The sequence below is a fragment of the Uloborus diversus genome, chromosome 8 (assembly GCF_026930045.1).
Source record: "Uloborus diversus isolate 005 chromosome 8, Udiv.v.3.1, whole genome shotgun sequence".
Classification (NCBI taxonomy): Eukaryota; Metazoa; Arthropoda; class Arachnida; order Araneae; family Uloboridae; genus Uloborus; species Uloborus diversus.
This window is the reverse complement of record NC_072738.1, coordinates 102329310-102341922: the sequence shown is the minus strand read 5'-3', so window position 1 is coordinate 102341922 and position 12613 is coordinate 102329310. Positions and strand designations below refer to the sequence as shown.

General features: G+C 32.7%; 1 protein-coding gene across 1 annotated transcript in view; it reads right to left on the bottom strand.

Moving 5' to 3' along the window:
- The window catches only part of LOC129228516 (protein ELYS-like), an 85291-nt gene extending 73419 nt beyond the window's left edge, over positions 1–11872 (bottom strand). The window contains exons 1-4 of the mRNA XM_054863196.1: positions 11863–11872; positions 7634–7893; positions 1649–1916; positions 1497–1565 (exon numbers count right to left, since the gene is read on the bottom strand). Coding sequence (XP_054719171.1) covers positions 1497–1565; positions 1649–1916; positions 7634–7893; positions 11863–11872 — 607 coding nt within the window. The remainder of the gene's footprint in view (positions 1–1496; positions 1566–1648; positions 1917–7633; positions 7894–11862) is intronic.
- Between the last annotated feature and the right edge of the window lie 741 nt (positions 11873–12613).

The window sequence follows — 12613 nt, the reverse complement described above, 5'->3', positions numbered from 1 at the left end:
TGGATACAAGCAATCCACACTAGTATAAACCAAAACAAATGAATTAATCTGAAATTAAATACTTCAAGTATGTTTAGAACTAAAAAATGTTCAACTTACAAGAAATTTTAAAATTTGATTTAAACTAAAGGTCTCCAAAGCAGAATACTTGACGATGTTCTGCAACATAAAATCGTTTGACCAAAATTGTTCTGCAAGTACTTCAAACATTGTATGCATTTTTTTTTTTTTTTCAGTTTTTAAAACTTTACTGTTGCCATGCATTTCTGCGGAACCTAAACTAATGGAGATTCTCCAAAAATATCTAAAATGCATAGAAAAAGCAAAGATATAAAATTTTATAAATATCTGAACCTAGGTGTCAAACCACGTAGATTTTACATGGAATGAAAAAGTAAGCAAAAAAATGTTAATAAATAAATAAATTACTAAAATAATAAATAAAATGAGTCAAGTTAGGGCATTATGTAACAAAACTCTTCAAAACTTTCTAAATAATTGAAATATTTTCGGGATGCAAAAGGATTGAAATCTTAAACAAGACACGCAATTTTCGGCGATGGACGTGTTTCAATGTTGGCAAGTTTTCAAAACATACGTTTATGGGGGAAAATCCAGTGGATGAAGATCGATAGGGAAAAATAAAAAAAAGGGGAACCAAAAACGCTAGAAAAATCAGAATCTTTTCAGATTAAGAATATGAAATTTCTGCAGAAACTGCCAATTTTCTACAAATATCTTCCAACTCAAGACAGAATTTTGCACAAATTCTGCAGATTACTTAAGTTCAAAGTAAATCTAAAGTTCCTGCAGATGACTTATCGAATTCAACATGTTTCGCAAACTTTCCACCTAATTATTACAATTTCCGAGAATTTAAGATTTTCTTCTAATTTAAAGAAATCAGCAGGATTTGTGCAAAATTCTGTCTTGAGTTGGAAGATATTTGTAGAAAATCTGAAGTTGCTGCAGATTTTCTGCAGAAATTTCACAAAAATCTGTCGAGTTTCTGCAGAAACTTTGTCTTAGTTTTCCTCTCACATTTCAGCAGAATTGCTCTGCAGCTCAGACATCTGTTCTGCGACGTATGTCGCAAATTTAGTAGTATTCTGCTTTGGGGCTAAAGGTGAACTTTATAATGAGTCAATCTAATTTTTCAGGTAATGTAAATATAATATATTATTTTATACATTTTTATTTACATAAAAAACATATCATTGCCTTTTTGGAATTTACGAATGTATGTGAAAAAAGTTAATTAGTGTTTGTCTTTTTCCATAACTAAGCATTACCCGTTATAGGAATTCATTTAAGGAATTCCAAAGGAAAGAACCTAAAGAGATTCAAACAATTTTAACTGAGCAAGTATTGTAGCTACATTTTATAGTTCTACAAAATGAGAAATTTTAAGGCACATTAATATTAAGTCACAGTCAAATTCAAAAAAGTTAAAATTATATTGTCTTAACCATAAACATTATTTCTTTACTACATACCATTAGGAAATTTAGATAAAGAACTATCCCGGCCCTGAAACTCAAAGCCACCATCTTTAATTGCTTTACCTGCAAAAGAAAACAAAAACTCAAAATAAAAAATAAAATTTAAAACAGATTTTGTTTCGCAAATAAGGAGAAAATCAACATACCATTCAAACAAATAAAAATATGCTGGTTCTTGGAAATAACATGTTCTCTTTTCTGGGGAGAAAATTCTTCTTTATTGAGAACGCAAGTTATATTTGGCAATTTCTCATCACACACAAATTCTTCATCAAGACACAGATCAAGGAAATATATTTGTCCATGTACAGATCCAATAGCAATCACTCCAAACATACATCGAAGAACAGGGTTTAAGAAATGGGTTTCTATGCACGCTCCACCATTGCCATCAACTATTTCTAATGATGTTACCTATAATTCCAAAAAAGAAAAGAATAATGAAGTCAGTTATCAAATAAGTATGTTTAGTAGCGGTTTCTAAACTTTTTACTTTTTTGGTCAAGTCATTCATTCTAAGATGTGTTGCCTCCTTTCCTCCTCTTCCTTAGCATTCTCTATTTAAGCCTCACATGCTATAAAAGGTAAGTAACCCCCCCCCCCCATAATGCTTTGAAATGTTCTACAACAGGCTTTTGGTTGATTGCAAATGTTCTGCAGCATATGGGACACAATGGAGTTTGATAAAGAGAAACACATAATAAAATGTGGAAATATTTAGAGTAAAGTCCCTAGTCCAGTGCTATGGGGACTAGGGACTTTTACCCTGGCAACATTCTGAAGAAAGAACATGGGATTTTCACCTCAAAAATATCTCAGGCTGTTTTTGATAGAATGTAAGTCACTTTCAGTGACAATCTACAATTGTTCTAAGATATAGCGTTTGTTATGCACATGGGCGGATTTATGGGGGAGCAGAGGGGGGCAATTTCCCCCCCCCAGTTTTGGGAGGACTTTATGTAGTACAACACATCTTTCAAAAATAAAAATATATATATATATTTTTTGGAATAGTTCAGATGGGCATGGTTGGATTTATAGGGGAGGGGGGCATAGGGGCAATGCCCTCCCCCAGTTTTGGGAGGATTTTATATAGTAACAACACATCTTCCAAAATCTTAAAACAAAAAAATCACGACTTTTTCGTTTTTGAATAGTTTAATGAAAATGAAGAGAAAAACGAATGTCCTTTTCTGATGGGAGAAAAGAAAAAAAAACGGGGGGCGGGGGGGGGGGGGAACGAACATTAAATACAAATAGTACAGCTGTCACTGGGGTGCTGAAAATGTGTCTAAATTCACTATTTTTGACTGAAAACCATTCGGGCAAGTATATGAATGAAAATATAGGCTAAACCAGCGATACATTAAGTTGCAACACTTATAATAATTGACGATTATTTTAACAAATTAGAATCTAAAGCAAAGGGGACCCCCCCCCCTATTCGCGCTAACAGAACGATCTACTCGTTATGATTTGTGTCAACATTTCAAGTATATTTGTCCATAATATTTATGTTCTTAGTAGATTAATTGGCCTTTTGAGAAATTCTAAAAAACATATTTTTTTCTCTTCTCTGTCTTTTTTTTTTTTTTGTAAAGAGAGAGAGAGAGAGAAAGAAAATAAATACTACCGCAAACTGAATAAATTTCAGTTATCTGAGTATTCTGATTAAATGAATCTTTTTACTTAGAGGGAGAGTACAATTTTACTTAATTTATAAATACTGTTTAAAAAGTATGGTAAGTCATAATCATCTAAGTCTAAGTGAGTCAGTCCTTGTCATAATTGAAATCTAAATAACTGAGTCATCAAAAGTTTTGGAAAAATTTGCTGAACTTTCATAAAAGTCTATAAAAACCTAACAAAGATTGGTAAAATAGTAAAAATCCTTTAACCGTAAAAACTGACGAATTTTCGTAAAAATTACAAAAAAAAACTCAAGCAAAAATTTGCAGGTAAGACTGGATTACAAACAGGGTCAAATTTGCCTATAAGATAAACAAGCTATTGCTTAGAGCCTCTGCTTTGAAGTGGGTCCCTAACTCCCAAAAATAATTCATGATTCGTTCCTTAAAAAATGGAAATTGTTTGAAAAAACTAATTTCAAAGTGCTTGAAAACCTTGAATATTTTGAAACGTGTCGCTACAAACCTTAAATTTTAAAATTTCTAACAAATGGTAGAGGGGGAGGAATGCCAAATTATGTCAAACTCAGCTCCTTGCCACATCCTGTATTAAAAATGTAAAAATCATGGTTCTCACTTTTGTTACCATATTATTTGAAATAAATTTTTGTGACTCACATGCTTCATATCTTGCTATTTATTCAATCCCGAATGCCGTATTTTGGAAATTCTTTTGTATTAATTGCTTTTATCTTGCTTCTTCTGCATATTGTCCATCTGTTTAGCACGGAAAAAAATCACGGAAACTTCTATTTCTGCCCCACTTACAACTGAAGAAAAGTTGTTGTCATGTGAAATCTATGGTTTCCTAATAGCTATTTCTCACAAAGTCAGAATAGGATTCTAAAAATTTACAATCAAGTACTAAAATATCAGAGACTGGAAAGCACAAATGAAGTGCGTTAAGTAATTTTATTTATTCTAGAGTCCTTGAAAATAATTACATAAGTCTTTGAAAATTCTAAGCAAAGTGTGCTCCAATTACTTCTACTGCATATTGTTAATCTGTTTAGCCAGAGAAAAAATGATACACTACCTCTATTCCTTTTCATTTTCTGCACTACTTATAGTTAAAAAAGGCTGTTGTAATGAGAAATCTATAGTTTATTTTTTCTTTCAAACTTAAAATGGCTGTTTCTTACAAAGTTAGAACAATACTGTACAACTGTATAATCTAGTTATGAATTTCTATGTCTATCCAATTAACCTTTATAAGGCTTCAAAATGCAGAATTTTATATCCATTTTACAAAATTTCCTCCGGGGGCAAAACCTGGCCCCCTAAAATTGGAGATATTCTATTTCACACTTAAAAGGGAGCCTTGCGTCACTCTCTTGATACCAGCTCCCTCTCTTAAGGTCAATTCAAAAAGGACAGCATGAAAACACACATTAAATGAAAACGACACACAAAAAAATAAAGCATGAGATTATGCATTACAGGAAACAGACAAAAACATGGGAGTGGAGGGCGATAAAAATGTTGCTAAAAAAAAAATCCTGCCCCCCCAGGAACTCAGTCTTAAATCCGCCTATGGTTATGCAACATATATGCCAGTTTTCAGCACATTCTGGTTTGGCAGTTAGATACAGTTAAAGAATAATTGATTAGCTATTGCCAGAAAAATAAAACGTTACAGTCCAGTCATATTAGGGGTTTCACCTCGGAATAAGAGATAAGAAGCTGTAAACTTGTATAAACCTTTATTTTGTCTTTTCAAATGTTGTCTCAAAAGTCTCATAAAATCACAAAACTTGTGTCCACGTCTTAAGATATTCAAGGTCAAATCTCACAATTTTTTTTCTTTTGTAATCTTATAGGTTTAATGTGAAAAACATATATTTTAAATATTGTAGAAAATAAAATTCTCTACGATTTTTGTATAAAACATTTTTTAAAATACATTTTACTGTTTTTGAGATAGAGAGCAAAGAGTGCAGCCCTTACGTATTTTCAACAAAACTCAAGGTCAATTATTATTTCCAATAAATAATGTGCCATAAAAAGTCTGTATATCCTCAAAAAATATATAGTTAGGAACAATTTACGATACTTATTACTTATCTGAGTATACAAAATAATATTTTTCATTAATCAAATATATATGTGTTAAATTACACCCAGCTGCTCCTGTAATTTAAAAAAATGTTAAGTGAAATATTTTCATTGTATTTTAATTATTCTACTTTATATTAGTTACATTTTAAGTGGGAAAAAAAAATACTTTTCTTCAAAATGTACAACTTTTTAAGTTCTTTTATTACTGTAAAAACTATACCTGGTCATGTGGAGCCATATAATAGGAGAGTTTTAATTATAGCTAGCAGAGACAGATGTTCAATTGTTTAGTTTCAACAGATTCCCTTTTCAACGAACTACATCAACAAGAAGTTTTCTTTAAAAAAGTTGATAAAGGAAATTTTAAAACTCTAATATACCCCTTTGAAAGTTTTGATAAATACCCTTGTTTTAAAAAAACATATTACGTCTGCTGCTCATTTGCACATATACATAATTTGTTAGATCACCTGGCAGGTAGAAAGTCCCAGCAAAATGATCTTTCTTTTTGAGAACATTATTTTTTGCCATGAATAATCTCCTCTTAAAATTTCAAGTTGCCTCAAATACATTTTTTACGTTTTCTGCAAAATATTTTTGTATGCGTCTGGAAATGTTAAAACCCCAACTAAATTGTCAGGCTTTTTTTTTTCTTATTTTTTAAACCTTAAACTACAACATATCAAAATTGCATACTGCCTCAAATATATTTTTGGAACCAAAAAAAATTTCTTTTTTAAATTTAGGGGTTGATTTAGCTCCGCTAATCCTCAACCAGGTCTGCAGTTCAGAGTTGGGGTATAATAAGAGAGATATGTGACAAGTTTTCAGCTTGCCTCAAATACCTACCCAAATATTGGTGCCAGCTCTTGGTCTAAATGACATTGGCTATGAAATCCTCAACAAAATTGGCACTTTTAATTTCGTTCAAGTGTCAAAGTGACTCGTAGTCACAGTGAAAGTGACTACGATGTTGCAGAAACCTCTAATGCCAACGTATTTCACACACACAACTATTTTTGGCATTAGAGATGGTAATGGTTTGTTACGAAGCACAAACAGGCGCCACAGGCGGCAATCGATACTAGCATAGAATGGAGCCCACTACTAAGGATATAATTTAGAGTTTTTTTTTTTTTTGTTTATTTTATTCATAGATATTCTTTACCAAACACTCAGCAGCATATAATGAATCGTACCAGGGATCTCAAAGTAGATACAGCAGCATTCTAGGGCTTCGCAGGTAGAGGTCAGGGGTGCTGCAAAATTTCTATGGTATCAATGTGTATATAAGTAACACAGATGGGCTTTGGTGCCGTGAGAAAATGTCAATTCTTCAAAGGGTGCCGGGAATCAAAAAAGTTTGGGAAGACCAGGATTATACAAATCTTGGGGTTCCCAAACAGTTTACGTCAGATCTTTGCCAAATTTGGCATGGATGTCCTTTGATGCTCAGGATTTTGCATAGAGTGTTTTCACCAAAAAATCTGTGAAATGGAATGTTTATGCCTATTAATGATAAGGACTGAATTTTTGGACTGAAAGAAAATTTAAATTTGAATTTTGAGTCTTAAAATTTTTCTTTCCTACATGTTAAAGAAAAATTTTACACTATCTTTTCCTTTTTTTCCACTTGATTGTTGAACAGGCAACACTTGACACAACTTTTATTTTCACAATAGACCATGGCAAAAATTTCAAAAATCTTTATGACTTAGCTTAAAATATCATCATTAGGCACAAAACAAAATCTAAACTCTAGTATTACTTTTAAAAGTTATGTCACAGAAATCAAGAACTCTTATGCTTTGCAGTTATTATGTCAACAATGCTCTCTCCGAAAAATAATAATAATTTGAATTCTGAATTCAAATTATGTTTTTTGCAATCTCGAGTTGCGACAGGACCCTACTCATTGGACTTATTGTTTGTAGAAACGGCTCCTGTGTCCCAAGTCTGCCCCTCCTCTTGGGCGGTTACGTGTGTATAGTTGTGTGTTTGTGTAGGCTTGTGTGTGTGCGTAGACCTGTGTGTCAACGTATGCACACTAACGTGCATACATTGGCGTAGTTGTATGTGTGTAAAGGTGTGTGCGAGTGTGCATATGATGTATAAACGTGCTTGTGTATGAGCATGTGTGTGTAGGAGATGGATGCCACCGACCAGGAGAAGCAGATTCAGGGGGCAGTATTTAGGACCAGAGGAGCCACACATGCAGAGGACGATGGGCGATGGTAGCCCCTGGTCCAAGTTGAAAAAGGAACCACAACATTAAGTACAGTCAAATGAAAACAATTAGCAATCGTGATTGCTCAAAAAAAAAAAAGAGCACAGTTGGATTTTGATAGACATTCATTATAAAACATTATAAAACATTCAACTTACCTTCAGAGGTACAAGAACAGATCTCACAACTTCACAAGTGCTTGCATCAAACATACAAATTAAACTTTCATGATCTTGATCAACTGCCAGAAGAAGACATGGGAATGAAACATGAGATGAATTAAACTCCACCACTGTAGTTATTAATGCCGCTGGATTTTTTAAGGATTTGCCAAAACAATGACCACCAAACCACTCACTGTTTTCTGTATTATATACATCAATTACTGTATCGTGGACAATCCACATCCACAAACCATCTGGAAAAAAACAAAGGCCATACACTATGTTATTTATTTCACAATTAAGAAACTTCTTCTGAAATAATACCACCGAATTAAAACAAAACCTCAGTTGATCAAAGTGATAGAGACTAGACCTCCTTCATTTTCCATACAAAAGAGAGTACTTAAAGGGGGAAACAGTTTAGACCGATCAAAAAATCACTTTTTTTTATGTAATAAAGTGCTAGTAAAGCTTTAGGAATACATTGCCAAAATTTGAAAGAAAAAATTTTGATTAGTTCCGATGCTATGAGCACTTAAAGTGATAGTGGAGATTTGAAAACGTTCACAGCATTTTTTTTTCATTACGTTTTTTTCTTGAAACAACTTTTTTTTTAACTGGTGTGCATTCTAGCTCAAAGAGTTTTCGGCCAATCATTCTGAAAATTTGTGCGAATATTCTTTATTCAATTATACTCTATATGAGCCTAACTATTTGATGATATTATTAATAAAAATATAATTTTTAATGCAAGTGCGAAAAAATGGTAGAAAAGCATAACATCATAATCAAACACTTCAAAAACGTGCAATTTTCATCTTTTTTGATCATAATTAGGTTCATAGTCTAGTGAAATATGTTGTTTACAAGAAAGAAAAATTATCCTGATTACAGGCAAAAATTGGTTTCAGTAATGCACACCAGCAACAAGCTCTGATGGCGACTGCACATGGACAGCAGCTTCTAACTCCACTAATTCTGGTTGAAATGACTTCAAAAAATTACACAGTGTACTTCAAAAAATGAATAAAATATCCTCCACGTTTAAAGAAATTCTGATAATTTCTTTCCTGTTAAAAAAAAAAATCACAAAAAATACTAAAATTACAGCCTTCTAAACTGGTTTCCCCCCCCCCCTAAAAATGGCTGCTGGAAGACTGCAGAAACTGAAACTTCAGATTTGAACATGTATGCATTTACCAAATAATCCTACTAATTGTGATTTTTCAACTATATTGCTCTAATTGAAAACATTGATTTCTTTAATAAATGCCACACAGGTTTGAAAAATGCAATGTAAGTTTACTATGACACAATATACAGTCGGACTCTGATTTAACGAACCTCTATTAAATGAATTTCGTGATTTAACGAATATTCTTCTTTATCCCTGACTAAAATGAAGGCAAAAACCCCTATTTACTGAACAATGAACTCCGCATTAACAAATTATTTTAAGTCAGATTTTTTTTTTGTTTTTTTGTTAATTTGAGTTTGGAAATATTGGACTGTTTTTCAAATGTATTTTACAATCCATAAAGACTTTTCTTGGAATCAGAAATTTTTGACAGGAGAGGGGCAATCAACGAATCTTGATTTTGATGCAAAAAGAGATAGCTAATGAAACTCCCATTAAAAATGTTACTTTTTCTAATGCTTTACATGGCCTGAAAACTGTAAAAACATATCTTGTGCTGCAAATGACACAGTATTTTCTTCTCTCCATAAAGTCCAAAGAGAACTATTTCGAGTCAAGTATCAAGGAAATTGTCAAAGATCTATTACTCAGTAGCTTAAAATTTCAAATTAACTAGTGTGTAATAAGTCGTGAAATGCTGAATAAAAAGTGCACACTTTCAAATTATGGATATTTTTGCGCAGTTGCTTATTAGGGGTTTTAGATAAGGTAGGTGCAATTTTTTAAATTTTTTTCACCCCGATTTTACGAATAACCCCGATTTAACGGATAAAAGTTTCAGTCCCCAGTTAAATCAGGATCGGACTGTAGTAAACTTAACTAGTGATTGTATTATTAATAAAATAACGCATTTAACATTAGTTTTTACACCTTAACTTAAAACATAAATGCAAAATTTAAATATATATATATATATATATATATATATATATATATATATATATATATACTAGCAGTACCCGCACAGCGATGCCCATGTTAAAAATTTAATGGAAATCCGTTGAATAAAAAAAATTGACGCCCCCTCCCCTTCTGATGTGAAATGATCGATTTTCTTTGTATAAAATGCGTACACATCTTTTCAAAAAAAAAAAAAAGACTATTTAAGTTTCTTTGGAATTTAAAACTTTTCGTCAAATCATTAAATTAGATTTACAGTTGCTTTAAAACTTGATTTAGCGAGTGAAGCGGTTTTTACTGCAATTTTAACTACTTCACCAAATAAACAAAAAAAGACATCAAATAATATCTTTCAAATGTAAAAATAATTCCGCAGCTCTATTGTTTATCGCCAAGCTTGCCCAGCAACCACGCTATCACAAAAAAAAAACATCCCGTGGAACATTAAAAAATCATCGTCAGAAAAAAGAAGAAAATGTCGTACATTTCACTCGGATAAAAACAAATCAAAAGTTTCTTTTCTTTCAAAACAAATCGCCAAAACAATGAATTACATTAACGGCTGCCTTAAAACAATAATCCTAGACTGAACCCCTGCTCAGCGGCTAACGTGCCAAGCGACCACGCTACCGGAACCCAGCCTTTTTGCGAGTGAAGCAGATGTTTTTTCTTTGGCAAAAATAAATGTTCCACCAAACAAACAAAAAGGTATAAAATTGCATTAACAGTAGTTTTCATATCTGTATATATTAAGAGCTGCGTTGCCCGGCTTTGCCCGGTCTACTTTGAGAACAAAAATTGTGTCAAGTGACATATATTAAACAATTAATTAAAAGAATAACTTAATAACTTAAAGAATAACTTAAATAAAAGAAAAAAAAAACATCATGCAAAATTACCCTTCCAAACAATGACGACAGATATTAAAACACTTTTAAGAAATTAAAATGCGAAAGATGGATTTCAAAAGTGTAACCATGGAAACATGAAATAAAATAAGTTTAAGAAATCAGATGCAAAGGATTCAAAAAGTGTAACCATGGAAACGCAAAAAAAAAATGGTTGACAACCTGAATCAAAATGACATATTTCGAAATTGATTTAAAAACGCTTGTAACCTGTTTTTCTTTGAAGACAGAAACTAATTTTTTCGACCAAAGGTCGAGAGAGATCTGGAGTAAAAAATCTCGCTTTTTCCAATGCTGTCAAAAAGAAAACTGTGGGACAATTCCTTCACTTTTTATTGATAGATTTAATGAAGAAAGTATTGCCTAAATTTCAGCTTAGCCTAAAAAAATTCGAGCTAAAAACGCAAATTACTCCCCTTGTAATTAAGTTAGAGCATTGAAATAAATTGTTTAGAATGCAGAAAATTCTACCCTTTTTAACGATATATAATATTAATATGTGCAAGTAATTTTTCACCCCTTTAATAGCCAATAATAGGCAATTTACGTGAAATTTGGGCCTAAATTTGAATAAAAAAAGAATTATTTAACGGATTTTTTCGAATTATAGCCTATGTTACTCAGTAAGAAAGCACCTTTCATATAGTGAAAGACTTTTTCAAATAGGTGCAGTGGTTCCGGAGATTACCTCGAACATATAAACACACAAAAATCCGCCCTCTCTCTTTATAATATTATTAAAGATTTATTAAAACAATGCTTTATTTCTATTTCCATTGCTTTTGAATTTTTCACTTAATTCAAAAATTAGATATATTAATTTAGTGTTCCAGAAATTTATCATTTGATTTAAAAGAAAAAAGTGACGAAAATGCACAGATAATTCGCAACCTGAAATACAACTGTCTACAGTGACACTGAAGTGATGTTTTTGTTACAAACCAGAAAAAAAAAATTTCAATAAAAAAGGGGTTCAATTATTCAGAGGGTTGTTTGGTTTAAACCACGGTTTAAACCAATTGTTTTTTTTTTTTTTAAACATGCGTTTTTTTTTAAATGTTTTTTTTTTTTAAAGCCAAAACAAAAATCCATTTTACAGGTTTACATTGATTTCCCCACACATACTGAATAAGAAACTGTTGGGCTGAATGCCTTTATTTTTGGTTCTTGAAGGATTTCACCAATATTGTTTAAAAAAAAAACATTTTGTGACTTACCTTTTGCCATTCCGAGAGAAAACCTTGCGCGGGGAATCCCATCCACCTGCCACCAACACTCAAATGTCCGAGTTTGAATCGGAAGTGTTCGGAAAAACATGTGGCACGCTATGATTGGTTGCCGTCATTCGGCAGATGTCGGTAAATTTCCGAAAGAGCACGTGTCGATGACGTGATGAAATCATGTTGAGGTGTTAAGTGCTGAATGCCAAATTAAATAAGAATAGTGCAACCTGCAAGCTGTATGATTACGGAGTAGTGTTGTTCTGGCAATATGCAAATCATGTAACGTCACATTGTTTCGGGAAAGGCCGAATCTGGCTATAAATACGCAGACCGGCCGTAGCTCGATCGCTTGGCTTCGTTACTTTTTCTACTCGTCTCCTCGTCTTGTGTTGTCTGTGTCTTGTGAACGTGTTCGTCAAATGTCATCATAAATTTTCGCTACTGGCCTCTTGGGTGAGGTCTGGTCTTTCTTGAAAAAGCACTGCTGATGTCTTAAGTTTGGAAAGCGCGTTGTGATGACGTCTACCAAAGTGAAAAGTTATAGTTTTCCCTGATGGGGGTTATTTGTTCTCCTGTGAAAGAAGATCGTGTCCATCCTTGGTGTGCCTTTTCCTTGATGTGGTGAACTGTTGCTCACGCGGTACGAACTGACCTGCCTGCAATTCGTGGAAATTGCCATGCCGTCCAACGACCGGTGAGGCGTCACCATGGAACACCAATAGGACTTTTGATCCATGCATGGACT